Source organism: Chroicocephalus ridibundus, chromosome 6 (genome assembly GCF_963924245.1).
Source record: "Chroicocephalus ridibundus chromosome 6, bChrRid1.1, whole genome shotgun sequence".
Taxonomy (NCBI): domain Eukaryota; kingdom Metazoa; phylum Chordata; class Aves; order Charadriiformes; family Laridae; genus Chroicocephalus; species Chroicocephalus ridibundus.
The window spans coordinates 75,326,902-75,342,492 of NC_086289.1; the positions used below are offsets into that span (position 1 = coordinate 75,326,902).

General features: G+C 43.0%; 1 protein-coding gene across 8 annotated transcripts in view; it reads left to right on the plus strand.

Moving 5' to 3' along the window:
* The first annotated feature begins 3,264 nt into the window (after positions 1–3,264).
* Positions 3,265–15,591, plus strand: part of ATP11B (ATPase phospholipid transporting 11B (putative)) — a 67,059-nt gene continuing 54,732 nt past the window's right edge. For all 8 annotated transcript variants that reach the window (XM_063340213.1, XM_063340209.1, XM_063340211.1 and 5 more), the window contains exon 1: positions 3,265–3,525. In XM_063340213.1, coding sequence (XP_063196283.1) covers positions 3,499–3,525 — 27 coding nt within the window. In that variant the 5' untranslated portion in view covers positions 3,265–3,498. The remainder of the gene's footprint in view (positions 3,526–15,591) is intronic.

A 15,591-nucleotide genomic window follows, 5' to 3' on the forward strand; every position in this document is an offset into this window, starting at 1 on the left:
ACAAACCGGGCATTTTTATAGTTAGTGTACATTTTTAATTAGCACCGTAGTTACCTAAGTAAATAACGCATAGATTAAAATAGTCATTTAAAGAAATGACAAAATACGTAATTAAAAGCAAAGCAATGAGTGAGAGGAATTCTCCGCCAGGAAAACGGTGAACTGTGAGGGGCTATTACTAGTCCTTTGCTACACAAACCTACATCCCTGCTCCGCTCTCCTAGGCGCCGCTGTTTTCCTGTTTGGCCCCAAAGGACACCGGTGCTCGCTGGCGGCAGCACAAGACCAGGGCTGTCCCCCCGCCACGCTGCCGGTGCCCCAGAGAGGACCCTGGGCCATCCCGTGCCTCCCGAGCATGGCGGCAGCAACCTGGGATGCGGCTGGTGTGCCCAGGGATGTGGCAGGGGAAAAAAAGGGTCCAGCCGCCGAGCTGAAAGGTTCTCAAGGGCAGGGATGCTGGAGGCAGCTGCGCCTCGGGCAGCAGTGCCATACTGCTCGTCTCCTCTCATCACCTCTTCTCATCATATACCCTACATACGGCTGTGTGGCCTCATCATATGTAGCCACATAGCCAACGCGTCGCCAGCTCCTGCTGAAGAGTGGCCCCAAAACACCGTTTGAGAATAACAGCCTGAATGGCTCGCACAAGAACAAGCCCAGGGAGCAACGCCAGCAGCCCCCAAGGCAATTTGATGCGCGCATGTTCAGGCAACGATTCTGTGGTTACCAATGTTTAATTTTATAAACCTAAAAGTAGTACCATCAATTACATAAGAATTACTCATGCACTTATAATTAAAAGCTTGCTGGACCTAACATTTAAGCGCATGCTTTTATGTTTGTGTACACATTTTTATATCAGACAACATTTGTGTCCTCATCTTGCTAACCAAACATCTGAAATCATTGCTCTCACAGAGTATTTCTCCGCTGGAACGCTTGGAGTCTCATCGAGAAAGCCTCGGCGACGGGTTAAACCTAATCTTCGTATCAGAAAATGACTTTTTTATTCAGCAGTTGCTTTTTTTTTTCTGTATAAACCAGATGTACAAATTCAGGTGAGGCTTCAGGGCAATATTTTAAAGTAGGATCTCTGAGCTGGGAATCTTAATTCTTAATACAGTTGACCTTTGATTTCAGAAGTTGTGGAGTGTTATTGGCTAATCAATATCTGGCTTGGCTGCTCTGCTTTAATTTTTCTCTTCTGAAAACTATTTACCTCTCAAGGGTGAGATGAAACTTCATAAATGTCTAGTGTGGGCTTTTGAACAATTTAAAAGGTGTGACGTTTTACTAGGCAGAATGCGAGGCAAGGATGTCACTCTGTTGGAATTTTGCTGAATATTGGAAAAGGAATATGGTCGGAGCCTTCTGCCGCACCCAGCAAAATAATTTCATCCTACCAATATACTTTCATCCACTAAAATATATACTTTTTTTTTAAGTGAAAAATATAAACTGCGGGGTTCAAATCACTTGTAAATTGCTTCCAAGTTTTGTCTGGTGAAATAGTATCGTTACAGCAAGATGGAACGGGAAGCGCGGAGCTGCTTTATGTAACATCACCGCAAGCCCTGGGAACAGAGGCTTGCAGAAAGTGCAACTCATGCTTGAATTTGGCAGCGACACAGCGACAAATACACTGGCTCTTCAGAGAAATGGCATACGATGTTTCGCGTGTAGTGGTGAGGACCCTGTTCGACATCTGATGATAATGGAGGAGCAGAATATCAAGCGTATCAGTTAAGCTTCTGGCTTAAGGCCACTCTCCAGGCAACGTGCCATAGCTGTGAAATCACTCTGTTATTTCAGACTTCACATTAGATGAATAGGGCAGCACAAGCTGTTTGAAACTCGGCTTTGATGTATTTAAATGTTTTGAAATAATGCTTAGCATTTATTACAGAGTTTTGCTAACATTAGCTTTCCTAAGTGCCTGATAAAAATAGTCTTATTCCCCACTGTTTTAAGGCTATTTTTCTAATTAAATGCTGATGCTTAAACCATCAGCATTTGCCACAAGAGTCAGTTGTTCAGCCATTGTATCATCTATCTTAAATGATGAATTACATCCTAAATTTCTAACTGAACACTGAAAACTACATTAGCTCTATGGCAGATATGATTTGTGGCCGTATTTCATAATTACGGGGAAACAAATGGGAATGGCAGGAACAGCACTCTGATCTTCACACACAAAAAGGCTGCTCTCTAAGTCAGCGTCAAAGTTGTCATTGACTTCACTGACAACAGCATTTGGTCACAAATACTCAGGTCTTTACTGCTTAAAATAATCTCCTTTAGTTCTTAGCCACACAGGCCCAGAAGCTGCAGCCTGGTGTCGGTGTGCGTAAGTGTCTGAAGCTGAACGCAGTTTTGTTTTCATAAGTAGCAGCTGTTTTCGGAGCAAAACGGAAGATTTCAAAGAGATCACCGCCTGACACCAACACATTTCAACATCCAGCTGTAACCAAAGAGCAGTTTAGCACAACGCTGCCAGGCTCAGGAAAAGAGAAAGGTGCCAAAAGCCTCCCAGCACCTGGGATACCTACACCCTGTGCTGTTGCTTCTTAGGTTTAAATCAGTGGTTATCAGGCCTCTTTTCAGCGCCTTTATTCCAACATGTGCATGTTTTGCATTTTTTTTAATGGAGGAAAAAAAGATAGAAATAATGAGGTTGTGAAGCAGCTTCACCTCACTAGAAAAGGGGCGTCTCGGAGGCTGACGGGCGCAGGGACATGGCAGGCTGCGGCTCCTGTATGGGGAGGAGGGAGACCTCCAGCCCCCTGCCCAAGTCCCTGCAGGAGGCCGCCTGGACTGGGGTCGCTCGGGTGAGGGATGGCCCTTGTGGTCCGGAGGCGGCAGCTCCCCGAGTGAAGTGAAGAAAAAAAAACAACTCAAGTGAAGAAATGAGGAACAACACTTCACCCCTCGCGGACCAGGCCTGGGGCGGATCAGGCGCTTCACCCTCATCCTCCATCTCCTTTCTTCCATCCCTTCCTCCATCCCCTCTCCCCCCTTCTTCCATCCCTTCATCCCCTTCTTCCACGCTCTCACCCCCTTCCTCTGCCCCTTCTCAGCCCCTCTTCCATCCCCTTTCCCCCCACCACCCTCTCACCGCCTTCTCCCATCCCCTCGTCCCCCCCTTCCCTCTCCTCACCCCCCTCCCTTCATCCCCTCACCCTTCTCCATTCCCTCATCCTCTCCCCTCCCCTCTCCCCCTCCTCTTCCCGCCCCTCCGCCCTCAGACGTCACTTCCTGGGGCCGGGCGTTGGCGTGGGGGGTGTCAGCGGCGTCCTGTGATGGCGGCGGCGGGGCGCCGGCAGCCGCGGCGGCCGGGCGCGCGGGGCGGGCTGTGCCGCTCCTAACTCGGCGTCGGGCCCCTGCGCCATGGCGAGGAGCCGCGTCGGGCGGCGAGCCTGAGGCGGCGGCAGCAGCGGAGGGCGCGGCACTGCCGAGGGGGCCCCGCCGCGGGGGCCGCGACCCGCCCCGCCGGGGATGTTGCGGTGGGTCCGGCAGCAGCTGGTAGGTGCCTCCCGTCACCGGGCACCCCCGGGGGCTTCCCCTGCACCCCCGGGCCGGGCGGGCGCTCGCCTCCTCCCGGCCCGGCCCTCCGGGGCGGCCCCGTCCCGCTGCCTCTGCCCGAGGGGAGCGGGGCCGCGGGCGGCTGAGGGGTCGCGGTGTGTGAGGGAGAGTCCTCCCCCCGCCGGGAACGGGGAGGTGTGGGGCTGGGGAGACCCGCAGGATGCGCTTGGAACGCTGTTGTCTGTTTTTTTTAATTTTAATATTCGGAGGGTTTGGGGTGTTTCGGTTTTGGGTTTTGTTTTGTGTTTCTCTTTTTCCCTTGAAATCCTGCTGAGGGAGAGGAAAGTGCCTTCTCTTACCTGTGGCCCCCTTCGGGAAGGGCTCCCCAAACTTCTCTCCACGCAGGAATGACGGTGCCTTTTTCCGTGGAGCGACACTTCGGGGATTTGCTGCTTCTCTTCCTCCTTCACCTTGCGAAATCTCCCAAGGCTTTTTCACCTGGTGTGCGCCGTCTCGCCCGTCTCTATTTCCCTGTGCCCCAGAGCTTTGCAGCCCTCCCCGCTGTCTGTGCGTTACGGCTTTCAAAGTGGCGAGAAATGGAAGAAAAACATCCGTGAGATGCTTTTCGGGGGGGAAACCACTTGAAAAAGGCTGCGGAGAGAGGATGTCTGCCTCTGAACAGGCTGCTGTGCTTGTATTACACCGTGCGAGGGAAGTAAGGCGGCCGTGGCTGTAACATCTGCGGTGCTATAGCAGGGAAGTACATCAGGTTTGGCTGTTTTGATTTGATTAAAGGGCTTCCTGTGCCCCCTCCAGCAGTATTTCTCATGCCTTTTCTCAAGGGGAGGAATTACTTCTAAATGCTGTATTTACAAACATAGTTTTTCCGTTCATTGGAGTTACCTTGCATCCCAGATGTTGCCCAGGTTAGTACAAGAACTTACATTAGTTAGGTTTTTATATTTTAATGGTTAAAGCTTGCGTCTCACTAATGATTTGTTTAATTTGTTACATCGCTTTTTACAAAAAAAGATAAATTCTTTCTGGTTTTTTTCTTTCCTTTCCTTTCCTTCCCCTACCTTCTTTCCTATGGCCATGGATTTTCCCAGATCTGTGTGTGAAGCACAGAGGTTGCGGTGGTGTTCTCAACGCTGGCTTAACAGTGCTCCCTAGTTTGGTGTGACACCAGGAGTTATTGACCTGGAAGTTAATTGCTCTGTCTGAGCTCTGACTGCACTCTCCTGTTCTGTTACAGTTGTACGGAAGTTTTTTAGAATAAAGCCTGTTTGACATAACATAGCTATCATTTTTTCCCCTTGAAGGTGGCTTGAGGTTTGTGTGTGTGGTTTTTAAAGCAGCGTTCTGTAGGGTTTGGAACTGCATCAGTGCTAGGAGTTCACATATCGAACACAACTGCTTTTCTCTCTGTGAGTACACTGACCACCTTTCCAGAAATATGTTTGCCCTTAATAGAAAGTAAAAACTCAGTGTAATACAATGAGCAGTAAACCTAGAGTAAGAGGTTTTTGTTCTTCTAAAGGAAACTCTTTGATGGGAAAATAACTGCTTAAAACTTGCACTAGTTCTGACAAGGAAGGATTAGTGTAGTAGAAGTAAGGGATAATAAAAAGTCAAGATGCTTGAACAGATGTTTAAACGTGGTACTAAGGAAAAAAATACTGGAATGATAAATGTTTTGTGTTTACTTTTCTGTAAACCTCCCCGTTTGACGTTAAAGGCTTGGTTGTTTCACAGCTCATAAAGATGAAAAATAGCCTAAGATAGGTACCACGCTGCATGTTTCTTCCGAGGGACGCTCAGACAACTCATCCCTGTCTGTAATTGTTGGTTTAACGTAGATCCCAGCATACGTTTGCTTCTCCATATGGCCATGATGTTTAGTTTCTAAAAGAACGTCAAAGGGCTGAGAACCTGGGGAAAGATGCTGAGAAAATAATGAGAGCGAGTGAGAAGAGTAGGGTGGCAGAAATAGGGCTGCTCGTACTGTGGATGGCTGTGGAGTTTAAGGAATACTCGGACTATTTGAATCAAAGCGTGGCAAAATCTGTGTCTGACTTATTTCTGATAGGAGAAGAGAAGAATGTGTGGGTTTGGATGCCTTTAGAGCGTGTATTTGTACCTGTGCTTGATGTGGCAACAAGTTTTGTGAAAAAGTGTTCCCTTCCATAGAGGAGGGTTGGAACCAGGCAGATATGTGGGAGTGATGTAAGTGGGATGTTGTAGTAGTACAAAAGAAAGACGTTGGTGTGCAGAAATGTTGGAAAGTAGTAAGGGACTGGGGAAAGGGGGAGGGACTGGTACTTTGCTGAAGGTGCTTTTAGGTAGTTATTAAGTACTCTATATGAAACCAACCAGTGTTTTGCAATTTCTTGTTTAAGAGGACAGTATTTCATACACTAATTAACAAGATTGTCTTGAGTGTATATGATCTTGAGAACTTGTGTTCTCGAGAGTTGTAAAAGGGGCATGGAAAATGAAGGGGGCGGTCTTAGAAGTAAGTGATGAGAGGACCTGTTATGGAATTCAAGTTATTTCAGCTAAGTTCTTGAAGTGGTGACTTTGCTGTGCTTTAGTCTGTGAAAATCTCTGCGTGGCTGTGTAGCCACATAAAGGGGTGATGAGTCCTCTGGGAATGGGAGACATGCTGAGAACGTCGGACTGTATTATGGTCTTACAAGTCCAGAACAGTTTTGGACGAAAGACAAATAACTAAGGTGCTGTTTGTCTTTTCAAATAGCAGTGGTTTGTTGCGTGACAGAGGATGGTGACAGTAATGCTGTTGCTCGGTCTTCAGTGCCTATGTGGGATTCTCTTGGAAATCATCAGTTTGGTTTGGTGTCTTGGCCTTCAGTGTGTTTTGTTTGTTCAGAAACAATTAACACCACCCTACACGGAGAGTTTATCAGTTTTTCTTCATCTAATGCTGTCCCGTACTAAATGTACTGTGTAGTAAGTCATTAACAGCATGCAACTTTCTAGTTAATAGTATTATATTATATCATTATCAAGTAAATAGTTGGACGTACTTAAGTTTTAGTAATAACAGAATGTAGAGACTAACGGGGTACAATTCACTGCTTTGAGTAAAATGCCCTGATGTTTTTCAAAGATAAGTTTTGAGCCGGAAAGATGCTTGAGTTGTGTTACCTTGAGATCTCAGGAAGACAGCAGGGATGTGGGTTTGAGGGTTGTGTAACACCAGAGGCACAGCCAACTCTGCTTGGAAAAAAGCAACCAGGTAAGCAGCAGTTCATAGGAAGCATCGTTAACATTCAGGAACAGTACACTTTATTTACACTTCCAAATATGATGGGTTAGACCATGCAGCTGGTCTGTGTATGGCAGGGCGCTGTTGTGGCTTTCCTGGTCAAGCTGTGCAGTGCCAACACCAAGCCAGAGTACCGAGTGGGGTTTGTAGCACTCAGTGGCTTTCTGTACCACTTCCAGTTTGATAGATTTCTAGCAGTGCTGATGCCCTGGTGATGTACAGGAGCTGTTGCAGTGGTATTAACCGAAAGTAATGACAATCTCAGTTGTCTGGCAAGGAGATCTCCAAAAATTGCAATAGAATACCCTTGTGTGGATGATCTTAGCTGCATAATTTTGAACTGTTAGCCCTGTCAAGTGAAGAAGTGTCTCTGCATTTCCCTTCTAGTTGCTGTTACACGGAGTCTGAGCCTTTAGATTTGTTATCTGGCAGTTCAGTGATGTACAAAAGATACTGCATGGAGAAAACCTAAGAGCTACCTGCCTGGTCTCTCTTTTATAAGTGACAGTTCGAGAAGCAGAATAGTGCTGTATTTGGCAGAGTAGCTTCCTACAACTTCAGAACCTGAATGCTGTTGTGCACTGACAACAACAACTCTCACGCTATGCAGAGCGAGGTATCCAGGTGAATGCAACTTTGATATTTTACCAAGTCAAAGACAAAATGTATAGATTAATTCCTTTGGATTGGTGTCTTTAACTGGAAAACCTAGTTACCAGACTATTTTATTTTGTAGTTATAAGAAGGTTCAGGCTTGGACGGACATCAGGAGTTCAGCTGCTCCAAAAGTTCTACGTGGCCTGCACTGAGAGGTGATTGCAGGGCATGTCTGACTGTTCTGTGTTGATTGTCCCTGTCACACCCCACACACACCCCCAGGACAATATCTGTGGGAGAGTTCTTGTTCATCTTTTGGGTGCGTTCTAATGAAAAGTTTCTTCTCTTCGTAAGGGAAATGTCCTTAAATAGGTCAGCACTGTATTTTTGGGCTGTTCTTCCCTTTCCTTCCAGGTGTTGGTATCTGTTCAGATGTTCTGAGAGGGGCAGATGGCATTCTGTGATAACTGCAGTTGTTGATAACTTGAGTATTGATGCAGTTGTGATAACTTGAGTATTGTGTCCGGTTTTGGGCACCTCAATACAAGAGAGATATCGAGGTGCTGGAGCGAATGCAGAAGAGGGCAATGAAGCTGGTGAAGGGCCTGGAGAATCAATCTGATGAGGAGCGATTGAAGGAGCTGGGACTGTTTAGTTTGACGAAGAGGAGGCTGAGGGGAGACCTCATCACTCTCTACAACTACTTGAAAGGACACTGTAGAGAGGTTGGTGCTGGTCTCTTCTCACAGGTAATTAGCGATAGAACAAGAGGGAATGGCGTCAACCTGCAGCAGGGTAGGTTTAGGCTGGACATTAGGAAAAAATTCTTCCCAGAAAGAGTGGTCAGACACTGGAATAGGCTGCCCAGGGAGGTGGTGGAGTCACCATCCCTGGATGTGTTTAAGACTCGTTTAGATGTGGGGTTGGGGGATGTGGTGTAGGGGAGAACTTTGTAGAGTGGGGTTGATGGTTGGACTCGATGATCCCAAGGGTCTTTTCCAACCTAAATGATTCTATGATTCTATGTTGGCATTCTGAACAAGGTGGAGAGCATTTGATCTCATTGTTTGTACTGACATGTGTATTATTTTCACTTAATCGTTTTATAGAATTGAACCAGTTCAGTTACTTCTTCCCTCTCTCCCCCCATGCCCTCCCCGCCCCCCCCCCCGAAAAATTCCCTGTGTTTTTTGAATGCTGAAAGTACTTTGAGCTAATCCAGTGACCAAGAATCCTAGCTTCTGAAATCATGTTGCTTTTCTGGAGCACAGTTTCCCCCATCATTTCTTCATCATCACTGAAGCCTTTTCCCCTTTTTGGCTAAAATTAAGTGGGTGTGTGTTATTGTATACTAGAAAACTAAATGTGTATTTGCTCAAAAGTGTTCCTTTGCTTCAGACTGCCCAGCTAATACCTCACGTGTTGTCACTGGAGGATCAGCGAGATGCCTGTTAGAACAGCCCAAAGGCTGCACTGCTTTGGTTACAGTACTTTGAGAGCTGAGGGTTAACGATCCCGCTCTTGTAACTTCACACAGGATAAAGTGTGGCCCTATTTATTTGCTAGATATTCCGTGATGTGATGAACTAGTCCTCCCATTGTCTTTGGGTCTTTTAACCTTATTTTCTTTTTATACTCTGCGGCTGCTGAAGGCTAATGCGTTTGCAGCACAGCGTGTTCCAAAGCCTGCAGAGCCTGGCCCTGGCTTCAGCCAGCTGTCTCTTCCAGGCAGAGACATCCGTTCTGTCCTGTGTGTAATTTCTAAATCTTGTTTTATAAAAATTAAACTCTAAATTTAAAAATCACCTACCAAAACCTAATCAAACCAGTCTTGACACTGCTTCTTTCAGAGACCATTTTAAAAACAGGAAAATCAGGGCTGTCTGATGTGCTGCCTTGCTGTGAGACTTGGATGTTGACCTGTATCTTGTCCCATCGTTTTTGTGGGTTGTTTTTTTTTCCTAGCCATGAGCATTTTAAGCAGCAAGTTTTTATTGTGTTAAGCTTCCACTTGTCACACAATACTATGACCATTTCATTGACTATATGACATTCCTGCACTAACAGGGTCCCGCTCTGCTAATAGCTACTGTCTGTTTATGTTTTCTGTGACTGAGGGAGAAAAATATTATTTTGTTGACAAAGAGCAAAAGCTTTTTATGTTCTGGTCAGTAGGTGGTATCGGGGGGGATGGTCAGGGTGGATGCCTCTGTTTATTGCTAGGAGGTTGCCTCTGAACTCTCATCAGAAAGTAAAATTCATAATCTAAGGCAAGTAAATACGTGCCGAATTTAATAGCATTCAACATGTGTTTCGGATATCATTGGTATTCGTTTTTCTAGTTTTGGATGGGTTGGCTGAATTCATTAAAACTTCTGTTTGCTTTCTTCTGGGGTGGAGAGATAGGAGTTATTAAAGAAAAATATAATAATGTGTTTAAATTTAATTAAATGCATCATGACTTGTGCCTTTCGCTAGTGATCTGTCACCTGTTTTTCTTTATTGTGTTGTGGTGTCCTCAATAGTTATGACTCTTTTTGTACCTATTTCACTGGCAAAAGGTATCTACAGTATACCTTTAAAAAAAATCCTTTAATTTCTGGCACAAAATCTGTTTATAAGCTAGCAGATAAGAACTGCAGCAAAATAGATCTGACAGAGTGCTACTGTGAATGCAAGGTCATATCTTCCAGCAAAACACAGGTGACTTATTTACAGATAGACTCTTTTTTTTATACAAATCTCTTTTCAGCTGCTGTTGGGGAAAAACACACCAAAACCACTTAGCAATAGTACAGACTATGATAGAAAAGATAGAAAGTAGAACCAACAGCTACACTGTGATTTAAAAAAACAAAACTCTGCAATTCCTTGGCCTTCCACATTCTTTGACTTAAGTGGATGGTTTTGGTTTTTTTACTTGTTTACTTTGGGTAAAAATAAGCATGGGAAAGGAGAGCTTTCCTGTAAATGGGCAGGAGAGATAATGATGTAGACAAAAGGCAAACTGTTTGTTTTCACCCTGGAATATTTCAGCAGGGAAAGAAGTTTTATGTGGTTTATACCAAAAAGTATATTTTGTTATATGTTGCTACATCTTGTTACTCTGTTACTGTTCCCTTCGACGTTTTGGAAATAGTTTTTGCAGATAATTACGTACCTGTTTGGAAAAAGAATTGCAACAAAATAGAAAGGAAGCTTAAGATTTCGGGAGCTATAGGGATAAACTAGTTTGTAGACATGTCTGAACGCAGGACATTAAACTGATGCTTAGATCATAAATCGTGTTTGAAATGGAATTAAAACTTAGTCGTATTTGATGAATATGAACCCAGACCTGACCATTACAGTTTTACAGAGCAGGCTTTATCAAGGCATGTTAAAAGGAAGACCTCGACAGTTATAGCTATGAACTAAATTCTCTTCCTGTTAAATTTGTTGAGCAACAACTGTCAGAGCAACTGTCAGTATAATTTTGGTACAGATTTTGAAAAAGCCTTAAGATTTATTATTTAGGGATGGTTTTGGGGGAAGAATTTTGGAAAAGTTTTTTTTTTCATACTGAGGGGATATATGAATTAGACTTGCAGTGCAGGAGCTGGTCAGCCTAAGCAGCTGTTGCCTACTGGGACCAAGCTAAATACTGAAAATAGTAGTTTTCAATATTCATATGGGATAACGGTCATGTGAGTAGCCCAGAACAGGAGCCCTTCATGCTTGTGTGAAATAGTTTTATAAATGACTCTTCAGAGTAGTGGGGTAAACAGCATTTTATTTTAAGATAATAGTGCATGTAGGAATGTGTGATTCTTCGGTATTTGTCCTGTCATGGACTTGACAAATTTAGCTTTTGTATATGGTAAAATTGCTAGCTACAAAATTGGAACTGCGTTCTAATTTTAAGTGAAAACAAAGTTCATAACCTGTCACAGATTTGAATGCCTTATTTAATATTGAAAAGCAAAGAAAAGTATTTCTGATATAAACTGACTTAAACAAATACAGGGAATGTGCAGAAAGGATACAATTAGGTCTTTTTTAAATTATTTTTTTTTAGATACTATGGTTATGCAAGGTATATGAAGGATTTGTTTGTTGAATGTTTCATTTACTGTACTGGTTCTGTATTTCTTAGTGTGACTTTGTTTAGGAACTGGCATTTCTGTGTGATTGATTATTGCAGAATTTTAGCACTTTCCATGTTCAAAGTACTTCCTATGTTTCGAGCAGCGTTCTTAGAAGTGGCTATTGATTTGAGATCTCAATTCTCATTTTACAAAATATGATGCCCTATAGTTGCCTCCCATTGGGTGTCTAAAGTTGCCCTTCAACTTTGAAAATCTTGCCCGCTCTCCGTTGGTAGGTGTCTGAGAGGGAGGTGGTGCTGCACACGAGGATAAGGAATTGCTGGAGCCCACAGAGGAAAAGTGTTAGTGCTGAAATGAAAACTGTGTGGTCGGAACGTCAAAGACATCATCATTCCCGCTCCTTTAGAGCCATGGGCTGCTTTGGGAATCACAGCAAAAGACCAAACATTTTGGACCATAGCTACTGTCAAGCCTCAACTTCTCTTAGACCTCTTGGAATTTTATCATAATGCATCTTTTAAGGAAAAAAAGTTTAGAGAGCACTGAATGGCCTTGCAAAGTTGTTTGGGAGCCACTAGTCATGTCCTTGAGGCTTGCTTCTTAGAATCGGAATGTTAACTAAATTACTTGCTTTATTAGAGCTGAAGACACATTTATTGTAAAGTCTCTGTCATCTCAGGTGCAGATCGCTTTGCCATGTGTGTGCCTGATTCTTGCCAGAAGACTCTGCAGTCATTTTCCTCTTCTTTAGTGATTTCCTAATTCATTGCTTATTACTCACACATTTTCCCCTCTGCAACAGTATAGACAGCCAGTTTTCTTAAAACTTGCCATTGTATCCAAGTTGCGCAGAATGTGTGGTTGGAGGACGCTGATAAAATCGGATGTGTCTTGACATCCCACAAATACAGTTTTTTGGTGAGCCGTTAATGGCAGATAAAACTCATGAAGTTCGTTTTGCTTGAGCTGGCATTACTAGTCATGTAAATTTTTTCTTGGTGCGGAGTTTGACTGGCAAAATTACATGTATGTGTACAAATGTTTCGTACTCTTAACAGAATCACCCTTAAAGAGTTAGAGCAAAAGTATCACTGAATCTGTCCATTATTGATAATTTTCATAATCTGTGTGTCTGGGTGTGAAAGGGAGCAGCCTAAAATAAAGCAACAAACGAGGAATGTGTTATAGGCATTTGGATAATTCTAATGATCCTGTAGAAATAATGCGAAGCTTGGAATCCTGTTGAAGACAGTCACAAAAAGGTAGCTGTTATAAAGTGCTAGGTTTGGTTATTATATGATGTCCAGAATGGATTGTGCTTTGTAAATACAGTCGTTTGGATTGTACGGGACGACAAGAAAGCTAGTTCCCTAAATGATGTGAAGTTAGGGTATATCAAAATTAAGCAGTCTACCTAAATCTCTGTTAAAATTCTCCACTACTGAGGGAGACATTTTAAGTAGGGACTTTTCCAAGTTATTTTGGTAGGTATTTTGAGAAAATAAGGTAAAATAAGAACTTGAGCTGTATGTAACTAAGACTTAGCCCCAAGCACCGATATGACTTTTCTAAATACAGTACTAGGCATTTTTTTAACTTGGCAAAAGGAAGGATTATTGCTTCATGATTTCTCAGGCCTTGTTTCCTCGAGCATTTGTTTTCACAAAATAATGTAGTCTGGTTATAGGTTATTTAGGAGGTTACAACATGATTTGTTACCAGATATTTTAAACAACTGTAGCTATAGTAAGCAGGAAGAGGAAATTGCATGAATAGTGCATGTCTTTTATTTCTTTACTGCAGTGATATTTAAGAGAGGACGAACAATTTGCGTGGCACTATGTAAACCTCAGGGTGCTTCAGCTGATTCACTGCCTCGGTTGTTAGAGCAGCGTTGGAAATTGCTGTGAGAGGCTGTTCCTTCCTTCACGCCAACCTTTGATACGACAAATGCAGTTTGACTACTGCCCAGTTATATGACTGAAGGGATTATTGGCTGACTGTTTTCAGTACAGATTTACACAGACTTCTGAAAGTGTGCATAGAGTGTGAATAGATCATCTTATCTGACAAAGGGAAAAGTATTCCATGTATATTCAGAAGAAATCCAAAGCGAGAAAATCCATTTCCTCAAAACACCTTTAATCAAAGTATATCTTGGCAGCAGAGTAATAGCAGCTTTTAGGCTGTTTGCCAAAAAATGTGGTGTTCTGTTTCTGCGGCAAGGGTCAGTCAGTCACCTCCCTAGGAAAAAGGCTTCCTGAGATCGAGTTTTCTTCTATTTATTAGTTTTATTAACTACTACCTGATGTCCAAAGGGCTTTTGGGGGAACTACTACTTTCCTTAGCAGTGCTCAGTGTGGTTTTTGAAAGGAGGAAGAGGCTCTAACTGAGACTTCCGTATTTCAAACCCCTTTCACTGAAAATTGGTCACATAGCAGCAGTTCTTTTAGGAAACGTAATTTTTCTTTTTCTCAGCCCAGTTTTCCAGTCCACTTTACGTATGGCTCCATGGGCAGTTCTCCTAGCACAGTGACGGAGGTGGAGGCAAAAAGTAGGAAGGGGTTATTTGGAGGAGAGGTGGCTGTTGAAGGCCATTTCTTTCATGAAAGAAATAGCACAAAATTGCAGTCAAAAATTTCTCCTCAGTTCCCCAGGATATGTTTTCTGTGGTATTTTCAAGGAGCCTATTTATTACGCGGAGGATGATTTTGTCTAACTTTCAGAACACTAGCAAAATCACTGGTGAAGAGGTTTAGTAAAAATTACTTTGGCTTTGGTTAGAGTCATTATGAATTTATAAAAAAGGAAAACTACAAACCACTTCTTTCTTTTTTTCCAAAAAGTTATTTTGGTTTTTGCTTTATAAATCAACTTGACTCAGACATCTGTGTGTTGTGTGTAAATGGCATTCATTTACACTATTTTCAAAAACAAACACATCAAATTTATCTGGGTGCAAAATGTCTATTGGAGAAGTGTGTATTGAAGATTAAGTATGAGAGCTGTGTTCCAGGGGTGGATAATGCCTGGTTTATGTTGATAAATCAGCTGAATGGCTGATTTATCAACATAATGAGGATTATGTTGATAATAATAATCAACAATAAATGAGGATTTAATTTGCATCACGAAGGGGGAAATCAGACAGATTTTTTTTTTTTGTCACTTAATCTTATGGTCAAATTTTATTTTATTTGCAGTTGATTCATTAATACACCTGATTAAGAAGGCTTAAATACCCGTTTTTATAATAAACTCAGCTTTATTTGTTACAAAGTCAATGATCTATGCACTTAGGCTGAAATCACTGCTGGTAAACTAACTTTTGTTGAAAGACATTGGTGACAACTGAATCTCTTTTGCAAGACTCAAAATTTAATTTTGGGATTCTCTGCTCATGCTGTGTAGCTGTAGAGATCCTTTGACAAGGGCGTGTTACCCTAGTTTTGCAGCTGAGTTTGATAACGACATTAGAAAGAGAAAAAACTGTCTAATAAGTGAAATTAGGAAACAGTGTGCTTTCTGCACCTCTTTGCTGACTTGCATACAGATACTATGCAAAATCCCTTTGCTGGGCAGGAATTTGGACTACAGATCCGTTTTGTGTCAGAAGCAGGATCTGTGACCAGCCCCATAGTTACAGAAAAGTTAAAGGCGTTTAAATTCTTGAAGAATTAAGTTCAATGTCTGTGCAGAACTTTCCTTGGAGAGATGTGTAATTAAAATTTCTCTAGACGATCTGCTTGGCTGGGGTCTCACCGGCTAATGATGTGATGACAGGGTTGTTGGGTAACTTCAAATGATCTTTCGTAGTTACAGACAATGAAACTTAGGAAATCTGGGTTCTCTTCCCAGCTCTGACACGTATTTCCGGCTGTGGCTGCCATCAAGTCACTGAGGTTGCGAAGGCGGTGTCCTTTTCCAACCACAGCTCTGACAACGGGAGAGGGCCTCGTCCCCAGCCTGCCCTGCTTGTGCCAGCTCCATAGATCTGCTGACTGCACAGCTTTTCTGCTTTCTCCATCATAAATTTCAACAAAACAGTCTCAAATGTGTGTAGACGGCAATTTTAAATTGTTTTAGTTTAAA